Raw genomic sequence first — 19,340 nt, forward strand, 5'->3', positions numbered from 1 at the left:
CCTGGAAAGGTGATGGAACAGCTCATCCTGGTGGTCATCTCAAAGCACATGGCGGAAAAGGAGGTCATCAGGAAGAGTCAACACAGATTCACCAAGGGGAAATCATGCCTGACCAACCCGATAGCCTTCTCTGATGGAAGATGAGGGGAGAGCAGCGGTGGATGTTGTCTGCCTTGACCTCAGCAAGGCTTTTGACACTGTCTCCCATAAGATCCTGACACGTAAGCTCAGGCAGTGTGGACTAGATGAGTGGACAGTGAGGTGGATCGAGAGCTGGCGGAACAGCAGAGCTCAGGGGTTGTGATCAGCGGCGCAGAGTCCAGCTGGAGGCCTGTAGCTCGCGGTGCTCCCAGGGGTCGGTGCTGGGTCCGGTCCCGTTCAACTCATTCACCAATGACCTGGACGAAGGGACTGAGCGCACCCTCAGCAAGTTTGCTGGTGATGCAGAACCGGGAGGAGCGGCTGACACACCAGGAGGCTGCGCTGCCGTTCAGAGAGACCTGGACGGGCTGGAGAGTCGGGCAGAGGAACCTCATGAAGTTCCACAGCGGCACGTGTAGGGTCCTGCCCCTGGGGAGGGACAGCCCCAGGCACCAGCACAGGCTGGGGTGACCTGCTGGGGGGCAGCTCTGCGGAGAAGGACCTGGGAGTGCTGCTGGGCAGCCAGTTGCCCGTGGGCCAGCTGTGTGCCCCGGTGGGCAGCCAGTTGCCCGTGGGCCAGCTGCGTGCCCCGGTGGCCAAGCAGGCCAGTGGGACCCTGGGGGGCATGAGGAGGAGCGGGGCCAGCAGGTCGAGGGGGGATCCTCCCCCTCTGCTCTGCCCTGGTGAGGTCCCACCTGCAGTGCTGTGCCCAGTGCTGGGCTCCCCAGTTCAGGGGGGACTGGGAACTGCTGGGGAGGGTCCGGTGGGGGCTGCAAAGACCATCAGGGGACTGGAGCATCTGCCTGGTGAGGAAAGGCTGAGGGAGCTGCGCTTCTTTAGCCTGGAGGAGATTGAGAGGGGATCTTATCAATGCACACAAATACCTTAAGTGTCAGGAGGATGGGTCCAAGCTCTGTTCAGTGGTGCCCAGCGATGGGACAAGGGGCAGCAATCACAAACAGAAGCACTGAAAGTTTCACCTGAATCCAAGGAAGAACTTATTTACCTTGAGGGTGACAGAGCCCTGGAACAGGCTGCCCAGAGAGGTTGTTGAGTCTCCTGTGGAGACATTCAAAACTGCCTGGGCATGACTCTGCAGCCTGCTCTAGGAGAACCTGCTTTAGCAGGGGGTTGGTCTAGATGATCTCCAGAGGTCCCCTCCAACCTTGACCATGGTGTGATTCTGAGACTCAGCTGCAGTATGTAGCCCAGAGCCCAAGCTCCTGTTCCTGACTCTGTCCTCCAACCACGCTGTGACCTTGGCTCTGACATGCTTCTCAATTTATAATCATTCTGAGGGTATCCTCCCGCATGAGCTGTGGTTTGAAGAGCAGTTGTAAAGTTGTTTGGTGATTTTTGATATCCTGGTTTGGCCTGATGCCTGTTGCTAAACGGACTCCTACAATAGCTACCAAGGATTTTGTGGTGCTTTATTGCCTGACGTACTCATATGTCTCATGTTGCAGCTCAGAGGTGTGGCTGTATAACCAGATGTGTATAAGGAAAGGTGTAATGTCAACATAGGTATGTCCTTAACAAGGAAGGAAATGCTTTGGTATTGAAGCACCCTGAAAACATACTTCAGTTAATAGCTGGTTTAAAATAATTATTGCATGCCAGCCACTTGGCAAGCGCTACAGGCAGTGGGAAGTGCAGTGTGGCATTTCTCTAATTTGCAATGTTAATGATCCAATTTAAGTCATGTAAAGTTAACACAAACCTATAAATGCATGTGATAATAGTGATGGCTTATGCGTGAGAGAAGAGGGAAATACGGTGTTAAATATATTCTATCGTGATTGAAAGGAAAGGACTGTGGGATGCTTGTGCTGGTTTCTTGGAGGGAAACCTAACAGAAATCATGTAATTACTGCCATTTTTCTTGCTTGTCCCTCAGTTGCTTTCCCAAAGTATTTGGTTGGTGCTTCCTCTGTTATTGTAGACTCCCAGGATTAGTCATACATCATCATCTAAAAAAAGATACTTTCTTCCCTGTGCTGCAAATGTCATTTTTGATCAGGAAAACAGAACTGTGAAGCATCTTGTTCCCTTTCCACAGCTTACACCTTCCTGCTTGCTGCATTTTTTTCAGCTTGAGTGTGGCATGACAAACCCCTTGCAGCCAGGGCTCCAAGGGAGCATTTCAGCGCGAGCTCTGTGACATACACAGGCAGACTGGCACTTCTCTTCTGCCCCCATTTGAAACACGGCAAAGATCCAAACTCCTCAGTACCTGCCAGTAAGCTGAGTTACCCCAACTACAGGTGTACACAGTAAAAAGTCATTTAAGTGACATTCTGGTTCAATTTAATTAATATGACTTGAGGTTTTAATCATGGAGCAATTTCAACAGTTCTGGCTTTTCAACTGCTAAAAAAAATGGCTTCAAATACTGGTTTGTCATACAATTATAAACTGAACAGGTTCAAAATCTGGATCTTGTAGTGGATATTGCAGGCCTAATTTGTTACTGTTAAGTAAGTTTTGTTGGGTTGCTCAGAAAAGGAAAACAGCAACGTTGTAAGTGGTACATTGGCAGAGCTAGTAGAAAGTCAATAAACAGTTGTTGTTTATTGCTTTGTTGAAACTGAGTCGGTAGCTATCTGAATGTATTTCAATGTATCAGTCGTTGCGTCACCAAAATGGCATATATTTTCACTTTGGTGAAAAGTGGTGGTGATGCTGAGATGAGCAGTTAGTGCTCTGGATCCAGCAGCGTGCACATGCTGATGAAAAGTGACAACCACATCTTCCCAGGAGCCTTCTGCTGTGATCACTGTGTGATTCTGGAGTTCCTTCAACATGTAAGACTTAGAAAAAAGATGGTTTTCTTCAGCTTACCCAGAGAGAAGGTGACGGCCAGCTGTAGTCCTTGACAGTGGGTAGGGGAGTTTGGAGAACCTCTCTTTCCTGGAATAAACTGGTGTTCTGCCTAAATGAGTTTGGCTTAGAAGCAGGCTCCTCGCCTCTTAAGACAGATGGGGGAAAGGGACCTGAAAAGATAGGGATCTTACCAGCTTGCACCAAATCCAGATGAACTTGCCCCAAAACCTGATCAGCTTTGTTGATTTTCTGTGTGACAAATTAGTTTCTAACCCAGGCTCACAACAGCAATTCCACAACTTCCGTCAGGCAAATGTACAGCTCCTTAACCATACCTCTGCAGTTTTCTTTGCTATTTCCTTGCAACCCTGCTGTAATTTAAGGTAATTTTTTCTTATTCTAGTGATCAGAAACATGAAAAATAAATTACTTCCTTTTTCTCTGTGGCAGTCTTTTCTGTATGTGAAGATGGCAATTGTATCCCTCCTTAGCCTTCCCCTTTCTGCTCTGAACACCCCATTCTTCCAGTGTTCCTGGATGGTTGTAGCTTCTAGCTTTTATCTGTAGGACAGCTGAAGGAATTACATCTTCCTTGAAATAATGGGCTCCAACATTGTGTGTTTAAGCTGAAGCCTGAGGGGTGTGAGGGAGAGCTTGACAGTCTTTTGTGAGGCTTGCAGGTTCCACTCCTGCCACACATCCACCTGTGACACTTTCCTTTCTCTTGCTGAACATGCCATTATGGACCATTGTTCATCTATATGGTGGATTCAGCTTGATCCACTGTAAATCTGACAGCCTTTGAGCCTCTCCTTTTATGCTATTTCTTACACAGACTACGTGCATCTTGATTCCCAGTGGTTTTGTACCCAGTGGTTTTTTTAAGCACTTCATGTTCATAGGTATGTCTATATTGTAGTGATACATAGAGGCTGCAGAGGTCTGTTGTCCAAAACACTGTGAGGTCGTGCTATTACATACCTACCTGTGCACACTGAGTCCCCTCCCCAGAAGCCTGCTGCCTACAGCTGCATTTCTTGGTATAACCTAGTGTGGTACAGCTTGAAGCAGACTGAATCTGCAGACACCATAGCATTTTCTGTTCCCAGGGCAGAGAGTCTGAAGGCATAAATATTTATTAGCAGGAGCAATGTTCTAGCCTGAGAGCCTGGGATGACAACATAGGAATGATAGAAACTTCTCGGTGACCTGAATGTACCCCCTGTATTTGGGGTGCATGCAGTTTCTCACACATTTTCCTGTTCCCCAAGTCAGTCTCTCAAGTACAGAACACCTATCAATTTTTCCAAACTCAATGTTTGATGTGGAAAAGAAGCAAAAAACTTGGGCTTGTTCTTTCTTGTTAGCATTTGTTTGCAGCATGTGATCCACATGGGCAGCTTCAGAAAGCAGGAGTCCACTGAGCTGTGAGTGCTCACTGTAGGCTGTCACACACATGTTGGTACCGAGACTTCCAGCATCTTTAAGAAGACAGCAAGCAGTGGTACTGGAGAGAGACAAAAGGTAGCTGGGTGATACTGCTGAGCAGCCATCTCATACTGATTCAGCTGATGATGATCAGACAAAAGCCTCTGCAGAGGTGGTGGGTAAAGCCAGCCCTGTATATTGGCTCTTTCCTTGAGATTAGAGGGTAAGGGCAACCATACCCCTCTGCTTTATCAAAAAGCAGAGCTCCTTTAATGATCATAGAATTTCCCCCAGGCAGCAGAGTGGAGAACATTTTCTTAGGGCTGTAAAAATGACTGATTTTTAGGATAAGGAAGGGTGGGCAGATAGAGACATCTCGGTTTCCAGCTGTGTTTTTAAGGGGCAGCTGAAGGCTGCAGAAACTGCATGTGCCCGTTTCCCTTCCATGTGCACTGGGGTCCCAGAGGATTTGCAGGGTGAAAGGCAGAGGCTAGTGAAGCTTACAAGGTGTCAGAAGTGTTGACTGTGAAGTACGGCAAAGGAGGCTGCATTTTCCAAGGCGTTACAAGGATATATTTGTATGCAGCACTCAGCTCCACCGCTGAGGGTGTGACTGCAGAGTTTGCTGGCTGCTTGAGGCTATTCCCCCCACACCCCCCTACTCAGTGTGGGTTACTGGGAGAGGTATACAATAGGAATAAAAAGGCTATTGACCTGGTGCATTAAGGCAGATGATGTGTTCGTGCTAAGTACTGCAAAAAGGAAAGGAGGGATTTTAAAAAAGAGAAAGAATAAAAACCCTGCTGAACATGCCATCTTCCTTCAACTCTTGATTTCAGTTTTGAGTCATTTTAGCTTCTCTCTGTGCCCCTGCATATGGAGGATTCACAGCACTTCTGCTCCACGAAAGTTCACTGGAACTAATTTCCAATGTTCAGAAATGTCACACAGTACACACACTGTAGGACATGGCTGTATCTGGCAGGAGGGCAGTTTTCAAGGTCTGTTGTGTCAAGCCTATAGGAAAAAACAAACCAGTAAGGAACCACCCCACTGTTCAAGTGCTGTGGTTGTGTATGCCCCATTAAGCTGTGAACATGTGGGGAGAAAACTTCGATTAAACTCTGGCCCCAGCCAAACATTCACGCAGTGGCCTGATTGAATGTATTTTTTCCTTAGGAATGAACACATAAGGAGACCTCAGGAAAAAAAAATCCCTTAAATATATTGAATTTCCATAGCCATTTTAAAGTCCCTGCAGCAACATCTCAGTACTTGCCTTCTAATTGGGAGTGTTGTGTTCCCTCCAGCAACCCAAGAGAAATCACATCGTCTGGCCTGGTACCAGTCACACCACCACGTAGCTGAGATTTTGATGTCAGGGTCAGAGCTGAATGCATTGGTCTAGGGAGACTTGTAAAAAAGGACAAAATTGCAAAGTGAATTCCAATAGCAAAAGCCCACACTGAGTCTCAGTGTGCTCAGAGGCATTCACAAGCTAAAGGCTAATTAGTCAAGTAAATGTTTCGCTGGGTGGGTGAGCTATATATAGAGAAATGCACCTGTTCAGTATGCACAGAAGCAAAGTGTGTTCCTGCAAAGAGGCAGCTCCAGCCAAGCAGCCGTGGGAATGCTGCATTCTTGCAGCTGGGGTTGTTACTGTAGAGTCATGTGTGTTGCTGTAGAACATCTACGAAGTGATGGATGGGAAATACGACAGTGCCTTAGCACTCCTGGCCCAGGGATAGATACCTGCTGGCACTGGCGATGCTGTCTCTGGCCCAGCTTGGTTTCCTTTTGGATCTGTTTTACTCTCTGGAGGCAGCAAGGCTATGTGCACAGCGGTGATCACCCAGACTGCTGTTGCTTTGTGATCCCTCTGTGCAGGTCTTGGATTTGTTGTGTGGCCATAACATGTTCCCCTGGTGGGTCTGCTGTAGAGGTGCCATGCTGCTGTGGCAGAAAAGTGTCATTACAAACCTTGGAGATGAGTTCCTGGTGCGAACCGGCATTATTATGGACTCTACTGCTGTGTCCTTCATCGTTCTGACCTCCAGTGTCAAGAGGCCGGCATGCAGTCTCCACCAGTTGGCCAGCCTCCTCTGTAGTCAGTGGGGAGAGGGGACAAATCTCCAAGGACAGATTCATCTCTTTGTAATGTGAGTGTCCAAGACAGGATGGAATGAATCGCTCTTTGAAAGTCATCTTTGTTTTCTCTGAAGGTCTAGGAAGCCTTTTGTGTTTGTTTGGTCTATAGCTTTGAGATTGCTCCAGCTGTGTCCTCTGGTCCAGGACCAGAGTCCAGATCCTCAAAGGCACCTCAGAACATTTCTCCCCTCCCTCTATTCATGCAAATGGATGTCTGGTATCACTGGCAGATTACCCAAAAGGAAGAACTGCTATCAGCACATCAGCTGCTGAGAAAAGTGAGGGCTGGTGTTTGTTTAAATAGTTTAAACAAAATTTTAACAATATGAACCTGAGTTAATCCTCATAGCCAGGTTCCCTTCTCTGCCATGTGAACTTCTGTCTGTGAGCAGATGTGACTCTACACTGGACTGTACCAGCACAGGAGGCAGAACGTGGCCATCATACTATGTCCTCTACCATAATATGTCTACTCCCATGCCTTCCTGCAGGCAGCAGGTTGTGTCTCCAAGGACTTGTTTGTGGTTAGTAGCACTAGGAAGCATCCAGCTCTTGGATTCCTGCTCCTTTGAAACAGCTGTATCCTTCCTTTTCCCAGCCTGTCATAGAAAAGGTTCTCATCCGGGAAGCCTGGACTCAGATGATGCCACTAACCACCTTACATATCCTGTCTTGGAGAGCTTCTAGCATGTCTAGGAGACAGTCATGTCCTTTGTATTATCTGGCCATTCCCATGAATATCCTTTCCTACAGCCTTCTTAATCTAGCCCCTTCATCTGGGTGCGTTTAAGACCAAGCCCATGTTCCAAGGATACTGCAAGAACTGGTCTTCGATTGAGATCATAGAATAGGTTCTGACACAGAAAAAAAGGTTGGCTATTTTAAGTCCATTTAAAGGTCTCACCTACTGTTGTGCCATTTCCCCAAGAGGACAATAACAGGGTGAGCCCGTGGTGGTGCCTCTCCCTGGTTCCCTCCCTCCAGTGATGTGTGTCTCGGGGCAGGCTGAGACAGAAGCAGTGTTTTTGGGTTTGGCAGATATTCCTTCCATTCATTTCTCCCACTCTTTTCTGAGCCCCTTTTAGCATCCACAGCAGCATATCATCTGCTGTATGGAGAAGTGCTGAGTTTGATCCCAGCTGCTGCATGTTCACTGCCACTTGGTGTCTCATGCTTGTAGAAAATAAGGGCTATCTGACCCCTTTTCACCTTCTCACCCTACTCAGGATTATTTAGACTTCTCACAGAGGCCCTGTGCTTTGTATTTCCCTGGCTGAAGAGTCTTGTTCTGTCTAGCTGGTTGTGCCATGGGACCTGTCATCCAAGATATCTCTTCCTTGAGTGAAAGCTGCTAGCTACACCTCATCATTTTCATTTATAAAAGTTGTGATTGTTTTTCTTCTTTGTACTACCTCACTTTTAGCTTAATATAATTTCAGCTGCTCTATTTTGTCATTTAGTGTTGTTATTAAAGTAGGATTTTTAACCTAAAATGCAGGTGATCCATCATTTATGCCTGTTTTCTCCTGGAGACTGGCTTGTTGTTTGCAACCTGCTCTAACCTTTTTAACCAGTCATTAACTGCTGCATTAAAGGGAAAGTGCAGCAGTGACTGCATTAGAGGAAAGCAGAAGAAATTGCATTATCTATTCAATGTCCATTTCAATGTCAAAATTGAATGCAAGGTCTTGTAAGCACCATCCATTTTAAGTATTGTCAAAGTTTACAGGATAGTGCGAAGGAGCAGAATTTTGATAAAATATTATAACCCTACTTACGTTATTTGACCAGTTTCTATGAAGACAGGGCCTAATTCAGGAATCATATTTTATCTCAGAAGCACAGTGTATTAATAAGAGCTAATGTGCACTGCAGAGAGGAGGCAGGCACTAGGGAAGAAGGGACAGTGGCTCGCCAAGTGATTTTTTTACTGAGAGCAAAGTCCAGTGGCACCTTGCCTTGAAATTCAATGACTGTGCCTTGCATACAGGTGTCAGTGGTAAACAATAGTTGCATTTTTATAAGAAATTGTGTACAAAATACAAACTGCAGAAACTGAGAGACAGGCAGCATCAATTCACCAGTTTGGAATGGTATTTTCTAGTATTTGGTTTCTGGCACTTTGTTCCATTTCTTACAAAGTGACGGTTTCTTCAGATATTAGACCTAACATTGGATGTTTGTTTTCCTTGTGCAGCTCTATTATAATTACAAATTTACATACACTTATGCATATATGTATGTGTATATTCAGTTTAGTTTCGAGCTTCTAGGTGGGAAGAAGTGAACACGTTGGAAAACCAATTTTAATTTTCACTGTGGTGCTAAGTAGAGATAAGTTCCAACAGGTTTGAAGTTTGCTGTGAAAGATCTGTAAATGTTTTTTAGCTGTGGTAGAACTGCCTTAATTGGTAGTTTGAATCTCTCTGAATCCTTTGATGTGCTGTACCATAGAGTACAACACTACCTGAATTAGGTTGTCTGCAGGTAGGCATGACGGAACGGGCTCTGTGTTTGGGGAGCACTGGTTTTCGGAGTGATTTCACTGACAGTGCGAAGTACTGTGTTGACAGATACTGAATAATTTTTTCCAGTTAGCCACAAAATAAGTTCAGTATTAGAAGTACAGGCTTATTCATTGTTCTTCCAAGAGGGACCGGAGATTGAATTCTACTCATTCAGTCGTTATTCCTTCTAAGTTGGACTTTCACACAGGCTGGTCATGAGCTTTTGAGTTTTAATCATGAGGTTTACTGTTCCACTTGGAACTGAGGTGAAACTGTAAATGCATTTCATACAACACCCCAAAGAGTCATCAGATGAAAATGATTTGGGATTACTGCCAACCCAGGCTGAATTTGAACTGGTGACCCACCCTCCACATTATATTCCCAGTATCATCCATCATGTAAGTCTGATGTTGAAATCTGGCATTTCCAGAGGTACTTTGAGCATACTAAATGTGCTTCCAAGTTCTGTCTTTTGCCCCTGGGTTTCAGCTATTCAAAACACCATCATGTTCTCTGCTCCCTGTGAATGCGGGTGGGGGTGGACTCGCCTAACAGCCAGAGATGAGACAGCATAACTTTTAGCTAAACCATTCTGTTTCATTTCCTTTTCTTTCTTAACAGGATCCAACAGCTGCATCTATTTCGGACAGAGATTGTGATACAAGAGAGGGAGAGACTGTAGCCATGAACTATAAGCCGTCCCCACTTCAAGTGAAATTAGGTGAGTCTTTGCTGATGGAGAGTGAAAAGGCTGAATCCAAGGTCTGAAATACAGTGAGGTGCTTGTGGGATCTCCATGCGTGTGGCAGAACATGCCAGCTCGGCTCAAACAACTCACAGAGTAGTTTTATCATTGTGATTCTGCTGCTGAGGGAGCTGACCTACAAACATGTGAGGACCCTGTATCTTGGGCAGTGGTAGAGGAAGGAAGCCATGCCTTGAAAGGAAGGCATAGCTTTTTAAACCTACAGGTTTTTATCAAGCTAAGATCAAGGCTTGGCCAGACAAAGAATGAAGATAATATAGAGGGATTGTAAAAAGAAGAGAAGACAGAATAACTGCAAACAAAAGGGAAAGGATCAGAGACTTGGGCCACTACCAGGAAAAGACAGAGCTGTGTTACTTTGAGATGAGGGGCATGTAGGTCTGTAAAGGTTCACATACAAATACTTGTGCTATTTCTGAGCAATATTTTTTAAGTTCTGGAAGCAGAATCATCCAATTAGCATAATACACTGCTTCCTCGCAAGGCTAATGCTTACAAGAGGACAGCAATCCACACGTGGCTGTCTTGCCTCCAAAACCTGAGCCACTATTGTGTCACACAGCCTCAAGAAACTGATGAAGGACAAGTCAAACAGTGTGCTTTTTGCTCAGAGCATGGGTAAGTCTGGAACATTTCCCAGTGGGGGCAGGAAGCAGTCCTCTAGTTCTCCTTCACATCAGAAACAATGACACTGAGAGGGTGCTACTGGAGCTGCTAGAGGGTGACTGTGCCATGTTGGGGAAGACTCTGAAGGGAGTGGATGCCCACATGTTTAGTGGGATAGCTCTGGCCCCTACCAGATGAGTAACAGGGAAGGTTAGCAGACAGCTAAGATTTGAAGAAGATTTGGGAAGGTTTGGGCTTTGGTGTGTGATTATGAAGAGATGCTCTCAATAGATAGGTTTTACCCAAGGACCTGCAGTACTACTGCAAACACTGCTGTTGGCCTCATTTATAAGAGGAGCCTTAAAGAAACACCAGGAAAAGGCTGGGAAGCACTTGTGAAGTCTCAAGGCTCTGCCTGAGTAGATGGTAAATTGAATAATCAGACTAATCTGGTCATAGCAGTACAGAAAGGAATGTAACAGAGTAGACTTATAGACAGCAAAGGAAAAGAAAATAGTTGAATAGGCAAGATCTCACTGAAGGAGTGACTAGAAAGGAGAAGATAGAAAGTTGGATATGCAAATGCAGCAAGATTGTGCAGCAAAGTGAAGGACCTTGAGCTGCTGATACAGGATATGAGCAAGTACACTGGGCCAGCAGATCTGTCCTGCAATCGCAGTTACAAATACTCTAAAACCAGTGGCTGCTTTTCAGGAAGGGGAGCAGCTGTATATGTTAGTGACAGCACAACTCACAGTTTGGTAAAAGATTATCACTGCCAGCATGCCATATGCCACTAGGATCCTTTTTCACTGCCAGAAGAGTTTTGTAACGCTATTAGAGAGATAGTTTCTACTGCAGTAGTTGTTTGGGATAATCTAACATCAGGAATCAGGCTGGAGAGCAATTGATACTATTATTGGTAAGTCTGAGATGTTCTTGCATTTCTAAGCAATAAGAATATCCTCCACAGATTCGCTAACAGGGCAGAAAATGGTGCTATTTTAGACATGGATTTGGTAAGTCATGAGGACATTATAGGAGATCTGATCATAGTTGGGTTCTGGGATAACAAGTTCAATTCATGCAAATTAAATGAAAATATAATTTGAGGTAGATCTGTAACAAACCTCAGCTTTATAAACGAAGTGCTTAAGCAAAGCCAGTAGACTGAGAAACCCAGGAACTCAAAACACATCAGATTGTGTTTAAGGAAGTTGCTACATTAGTTGATTGCAAGATAACTAATTATTAAAATGGACTAATACGTGAAAACACTCCATAGTCACACTTCTGCAGAGCTTACCAGCTCTTTTCCAAGGATCAGATACAACAGAATTAGTCTTTCTGCCAGAACTTCTGCTTTTCCACAGAGGGAAAATTCTGTTTCACTTAGCCACCGCTGAATGGAGGCAAAGGGAGGTATTGGAAGACTGAACCGTTTTTGTGGTAGATAGACGTGTACCATTGTCAGGGCCTCCTTTCCAGCTAGGGCTTCTGCCCAGTGAATACTCAGTGCTGACCACAATACACTTATGAATGTAATAGTTGTGTGAAACCTACCAACTTAAGAGGAATTGTCCTGCAAGGCTGACAAGCATCCCTGCCTTGTCTCCAGAGAGAAGTCTGCTTAAAAACCTCTCTCTCTCCCTGTGGAAACAGTGTGCCTCTTTAATTAGATGAACACATACCTAGTGGCATTTGGATTGACCCTCTACTCTTAGCTACACCCAAGTGAGCTCTAAGTTACTGGGGCAAAACCAAAAAAAACCCAAAAAAACTATCGGTATTGTCTGTAGCCAGTGTAACATACCTTTAATCCACATCAGCTCCTGCTGTTGTCATTATTAAAATCTGCTGAGCCTTTACAATTTTCAAACAGTTTAATAGCTTGCATCTCCCAGCTGTGACCCCTGTTCCTCCAACTAGATCTTTGTCTCTTCTGCATTTAACTTGTCAGGATTTGGATTGTTTTTATAATCTCTTCAAGGCTAGACAAAGTCATGGTAGTAAATGTTTAATAGTTTAACTGGCAGAGCAATTGTTGGGGATGGTAGCAACTAGGATTTTCATCCTATTGCAGGTAGTGGCATTTTTCACTGTTAAATCAGAATCAATTGTTCAAATGTCAAATGCTCTGATGGAGGGTTGATAAATGTCATTTTTCACTCTGTGAAGATTCATATATAAACCTGTCATATATGCTTGCTGGAAGCTTCTTTCAGCTGAGCTCAATTAAATACCAACCCAGCATGAATGCAACTTTTGCCTGCATAGGCCACAGTGATTGAAGTGTGACAGAAAGAGCGTGCTGTGCTGCATGCACTGAACACGGTTTATCCTGCTGCTTGAATGGTCTTTTCCTTGGTTGTTTCTCGCCCTCTGAATAAATACATTTGGCCACGTGTTTACTTGGGGGGTCAGTCAGATACAAGAAAAACTTCACAGGTGGCTTATATTGCTACTGATTTCCTAAAGGTTACACCTGATTTATAAGTGGAACAGTAAAATATTTAGCTTGCTGGTGAGGCCACATCAGAAAAGAGAACCTCACACCAAGGAAAAATAATGTCTTCCAGTTCATGTAGTTCATCATCTTAAACCCTGATTGATATTATATCCATATTAATCATGTATTTCTTACTTCTGTAACACTCCCACTTTGTCTTTCTGTCAGGAACTGTAAGGCTCAGCCACACTTCTTTTTTCCTTTCAAATCACTTGATAGGGAGGCTTCTGGCAGCACTGGGAGGGGCTGGGTGTACATTAGTGCTTAGGAGATGGCTCCTTATTAGGAGGCATATCCAGATGGAGCACATACCACAAGCCTTTTGAAAACAGAAGAGAGTAGTGATAAGGGGAGAGGGAGGGACAGGATAATCCCCAAGTGTAAATCTCAGGGACGCCATATCCACTAAAAGGCAACGGATCCTCATGGGATCCCCAGGAGACAAGATATTATTTTAATGAAGCTTATGCCATCTGTTTTTCATTTTGCATTTTTAATTTCCCTTCTCTTCACTGAGGTTGCCATCCAGGCAGTCTGTCTGTCTTACCTAGCGGTCAATGACATCACAGTTTGTGTTAAAACAGAATGACCAAGATGGCAATTTATTGGGGTTCAGCAAGGCACACTACAGTGGTGATTGGGGGTTGTGGCAGTGGCATCTTCATCAGCACATCCACCACACCGGGAGCTTGGTAGTAAATCTCCTGCATCCCTGTCTGCAGATGAACATATGGGAGAGAGAGCAGACAAGGACACTCATAGCAGCTTTCATCCCTCCGAGGTAACTGTTGCCTTAGATGTAAGCACCTCCTCTCCTTGGACTAGATAGAGAATAAGTCACTGTTTTTGGAGGATTACTCAGTGGAGTGCCTAAAAGTAGAATGAGTGTCTAAGCTAGGCAAACTGGGTCCCATCTCAAGACTGAGCTACATCCAGAGGAGGTCTTCTACCACACGACCAAGAGGAAGCCTAGGTGATATTGATGCAGGCTTCAAAGTGTTCATGATTTTGGTTTAGATTTTTCTTTGAAAGCTTCCTGTAAAAAAGATGGACCTGGATTGCAAATGTGACTAATTTTCCTGCTTTCCTAGCTACTGGTTTGTTCCCCTCCAAGCTTAGATCTCATGCTGGTACTCATAATACCAACTGTCGTAATAACACAGTGACTATCAGCCCCATAAGAAGCAAGTGTCACAAAGTTGCCTTTGGTGTAAGCTGCTGTACCTGAAGTCTATAATCCACTAGCCTAACCAGAAACTTTCCTTGCCTTGAGAGGCAGGAAGCTGTTGTAAAAGTAACAAAGCAGAGCTATTTCATTAATTAATAGGATACTAACACCTTCCTCCTGCTAGCTGCATTGTGGGATGTTGCTTTTTTTCTCTAGGAGACTCAGTGCAGATTGCTCTTAAAGCACATCAGCCACAGCCCAGCTACTGCTGGAAAGGAAATTCCACTTGCCAGGAGCCTGGACCTATTGGTAGGGTGAGCATAAAAGCCTCTTGAGTCACCCTAGCCTGGCATTTTGGCTTTCTGTATGACAAGAAGGGTGTGAGAACAAGGCAATGGCCATAGTGTGGCCCTGAGCCAAGCAGATGGCTCAGGGAGAGGTAAAGGAAGTCTTAGCAGAAAAAGTAATTCTCTGGCAAACAACCATAGTGTTCATCCTTCAAGGACAGATCTCAGATGATACCACCAAGGCTTCTTGCCTCCTTCTCCTTCTTCCTGTATCAATCTTGCCTCTCCATCTTAAGACATATAAACTCCATGACAGCAGAGGAGTTCATATCTCTTGTCTTCCATAGTCTCTAGGTGGGGGTGCAAATTCTGTGTGAAGGGACCTATTACGTGTATCTACTTTCAAGCACTGAATTATTTTACTTGTGCTGTTGGATTAATTCTTGCTTGTTAACAAACACATTTCTCAAAAACCTCAAGTGAGCAACACTGGTAGGGGTAAAACAACAACTGAAACCCCATTGCAAGGAAATACAGTGTATTGTTCCCCAGCGTACTTGGCTTGGACAAAACTGAGGATCTAGTTTATGTCTGGGCCCCATCTTGATGAGACTGAAGTGAACAGAGGAGATAATGCACTTAGGAACAGAGGCTGATGATGTATCTGTGGTGTTAGCACCTGCCTTCCAGCCTGCTGCTGTGCATTCATGGCAGATGCTGAATTGCAGTACTGTCAGGAAGGAGTAGTTCTGGGAACATCAGTCAATGAGCTGAGAACTACAAAGACCTCAGGGTTCAACATAACAAAATTGGTACATTTCTGGTTGAAACTTTACAGATGATCTTTAATCTCAGTAAAGGACAGACTGCCTTTATCTCCCCATGTGCTCTTGAGACTGATCTTTCAATTGGTGTAGTTATTTAACCCCCTCTCGTAGGGCTGGGTGTAGGTTCAGAACTTTTTTTAAAGCACCTCCACAGAAGAGCTGCAGAGTGCACAGCAGAGCATCCTATCCCACTGCTGTTCCAAAAGAATGCATTACTCAGAGATGCCCTTCTGAGGCTGCTCTTGCCACAGGTCAAGATGAAAAACTGGCACTGGGAGGTGCAGTCCCAAACAGCAGCAAGCGTCTTAGGTAGGCTGAATGGCTCAGTACCTGCCCACATCCATGGCTCCCTTTCTGCTCACTTTCTGTCATCTCTTCCCAGTCTGCTTCACAGCTTGTGACTTCTAAGCTTTTCATACAGAAAACAGAATGATAAGGGGGGGTGGTAGCAAACTGGACAGATCAATGCCATTAGTGTATCCTTTTGTCAGTACCTCAAGTACTGTACTATTCCCAGTTGCTCTTCTGTAACAAGGCGATTAATGCTAATTAGGTACAGCAGCTGTTGTTTCTGGGAAGAAGCTCTGTAGGTAAATTAGGGAAACATTTTATAAAAAAGCTGTAACTCTTAAGCTAGGTCCCCAGGTTCCAGCTCGACTGACAAAATTGCAGATTTTCATATCCATAACTGTTTGCATGGTGACCTCAAGTGACATTATTACCTTAAGTGCACAAAGACATTTTCCTCCTTTGGGAGCACCCATTTCCTTGAACACAGTCTGTACTTTGTGGGAAGGGGGGGACTAATGTGGAAGCCGGAGCACAGTGGCAACGTAGCTCTACTATTGATTTTCTTCATGAAGATAAAAGTGCAGCCTTCCGCTCAGAGGTCTCCTGGGGCCTGGGAGGAATTTATGTAAACATTATTTCATGTGTTATTACTCTTTCCGTTTATAAGAGAAATGCGTGCACAAATTTATTGTAGCATCCTTCCTGTAGAATATCTCCAGGCTCTTTTTGAAGGGGATGAGAGAGTGAACAGCTGCATCACGTTAAGGGCAGTAGGGCTCTGCAGACGGAACAGTAAAGACGAGAGCAGAAAAGCAGTTGTGACAGGCATATTATTGCAGATTAGTTAGAGGAGGAACAGAGGGGCAGAAAGGAAGAGGTGTGTGAGACACTGTAGCTGACACAGGCTTGGGTAAACAGTAAAGCCATTAAGAGAAACTGGAACAGAGCAATTCACTGGAGTTCAGCAGAGAGTTTAGGGCAGGAGGGAGTGTGTAAATGGATAAGATGGAGGGAAGGAAGGTACCATTCAGCAAATCCCTGGAGCAAAGCATGAGCATGTGAATATGAGCATGATGTGGTGTGATGTTCACCAAACAAGCCTAGTCTTCCTGTCACTGCAATTTGCTTGATTTGTTAGGCCACCCACCAGGGATCACTGGCCTTTCCTAGCCCTCCACTGTCACACATGCACCTTTCCTGTGACTAGTTACTGGGTGCCCACACACCTCACAAGCTGGTAGATACATGCCCACTCACATCTTGTGCTGCACACACCACTCTTGGTTAATATACCTCCAGATTAAATGTCATGAAGGAGAAGGTAAGGTAGCGGAATCATTTTTTGGGGCATTATCTGGCCATCCTTTAGCCATTCCAAATTTTTACAGTACCTGCAGGTCTGATAGTCTAGGAAGGGGACTTAATCCTGAAGATCTGCTTCTACACAAATTATTTTGCTTTGTAATGAGAATGGGCTAAAAGCATCTGGAGTCTGAATGGGAGTTTTGCCCCTGAAGCAGAAGACGAGAGCTGCAAATTACAGGTTCTCTTCTTTGTCCTGATCCACCATCATCTGACACCTAAAATATGGGAAGTAGCTCAGATGGTTGTAAGGCAAAGCAAATTGAGCAAGTTACTGAGATTCTGTGGTAGAAGGAAGGAAAAAATCAGTAACTGAAGAAGTGATGAGAATAAAAACTACCTGATCTAGCAAAGCCTAACTCCAGCAGGCAGCACCACAGCAGTGATAGACTGGTGGTCTGTTCAGAGATCTCGTTACACAGTACATATTACTCTTATTGCTATTTTCTGTGAAGTGCATAGAGAGCTGGTTTAAAGGAGAGTGATTTCCCCAAAGGTGATTTACACCCTGTTCCTGACATTAGAAAGAGTAATGCCAGCTGAGTTGACAAGGCTGCCTGCTCAGGTGTTAGCATCTTTGACAAAATCAACACAGGAAAGGGCAATAGTACTGTTTTCTGGCTTCTCAGAGCCCTGTGTCCTTAAATGTAGATTACACCTGTTTCCCTGGCCCACCACAAGGGAACATTTCCCCAGTTCTGAATTACACAGGTGTTACTATTTCTGTAATTCCTTCTGATGTCTCCGTATGTAGGTAAGTTTCTGCATAGCACTCAAGGGAAGCAAGTAGAGCCCAGTGTAATTAATGTAAACTTGCTCCAGAACAGACCACAGCATCCATGGACAGTATTGGATGGTGCAGATTTTAACATGTTTGATTTATTAGTGACGAGCCTTAAACTGTACCTGATGGTTAAATGAATCTGTTCTGACTGTTCAGTGATGTGGGCTCCCCCTTTGTCTTCTCAGTGCTGCGCACTCAGCTCTTAGGTGGAAAAGGTTACTGACTGCTTATCGAGTGTTGGGGCTAAGATGCTACGTCAGCAGATCAGGCTCCATTAAGTAGAAGTAACACACTTCTCAAAAGGAAGGGATTTGCACTGATATGGGAAGTTCACTTCAATTCTTGCTTTTAACTGCTATCCTTATGCACAGAGGATGCTCACAGCACCCTAAAAACTTTGTTCTGTTTCTCTGAGATCTTAGCAACAGTCAAGTTTTCATCACGTCCATCAGTTTTTTGTTCAGAGGTCTGGGGAGGAGCAATTCCCACAAGCAGCGGGGCAGCACAGAAGAAACCACAGAGGTTTGTTCTGTGGTTCTGCATGGAGGGAGGGCTGACTGGAACAGGTCGTGGAGTAATATGGGCCTGTGCTGGGCACACACAAAAGAGGCTGTTGCCTGCGTTAACAGACTGGTAGAAGCAACTCTACTGCAGCTTCAGCTCTTCTCAGCATCTCATCTCAGCTTGGGGTCAGAGATATCACCACCTTCTTATACCAGGCAACACCACTGCTTTATGGAGAAGTTTAAGGAACAGCAGTTAAGCAGCAGTGGAGATGATGGGACTCGTTGTGTCAAGAGGCTTCTGGATCTTGCAAGCCCTAACTGGGACTATGATAGAGCTTTGCCTGTTACCTGACAGATGCTTCACACCTGGCAGTGATGAGACATTGGCACTCCAGGGAAGACCACAGCCTACACTAGTCACAGCCTTTCTGCTCTGCTGTGTGCAGAAAGCTTTCTGGCAGCTCTCCTCCTTTTCTGTCGAACCTCAAGCTTTTGGGACAGCTCTTTTCTTGTTCTACTCAACAGTCATTTTCTATAAAGCAGACCACACTGAAGGAAAATAAAGCCATTTTTATAGACACCACATATTTACCAAGATAAGATTTTATTTAAGAAGCTATAAAGTCACAGCAGTAATTGGACAGTCTGATCCCATTTCTTCAGTTGCTAAACATAACTGTCATTCAAAAAGCTTTAATTACTGCCAGAATCACGGCTGAATAGCTTGTGCTAAGGGTATGCATTTATTGCATCATTCACGGAAATGAGACGTCACCGTCTGGTACTGTGTAAAATAGCTGTAGTCCTCTTTTTGAAACTTCTTCCTGAAGGAAAACCTAAAATTAATTAATCAGATTTTAAAACACTGGAGGATTCCTCAAACCCTCTTTCTAAATTAACATATAGAAAAATTAAGCCCCATAGACAACATTTGCACCCTTTCTCCAGCTCCAGTTACAAGGGGAGGGGAGGGGTAACAAGTACATTCTTGGCAGATAGATGGAAGTCTTCATGTATTTGCTCAAAGAATCTTCTCCAGCTTCTCCTGTGTTACCACTGGGATCTGTTCATCTTTGTCTCCAGCCTCAGCGCAGTACAAATTAATAGACTCCTGTTCTCTCCACTGGGCTTTGCCAACTTCTCCTCTCCCAGGCTTCCTTCCACTTTCCATATGAGTGAAATCA

The 19,340-nt window shown here is 44.7% G+C and overlaps 1 protein-coding gene across 5 annotated transcripts in view; it reads left to right on the forward strand.

The window, feature by feature from the left end:
• Window positions 1–19,340, forward strand: part of FAM219A (family with sequence similarity 219 member A) — a 103,327-nt gene that overhangs the window by 50,122 nt on the left and 33,865 nt on the right. For all 5 annotated transcript variants that reach the window (XM_040579440.1, XM_040579441.1, XM_040579444.1 and 2 more), the window contains exon 2: window positions 9,672–9,771. In XM_040579440.1, the coding sequence (XP_040435374.1) occupies window positions 9,672–9,771 (100 nt within the window). The remainder of the gene's footprint in view (window positions 1–9,671; window positions 9,772–19,340) is intronic.

This window comes from Falco naumanni, chromosome Z, assembly GCF_017639655.2.
Source record: "Falco naumanni isolate bFalNau1 chromosome Z, bFalNau1.pat, whole genome shotgun sequence".
NCBI lineage: Eukaryota > Metazoa > Chordata > Aves > Falconiformes > Falconidae > Falco > Falco naumanni.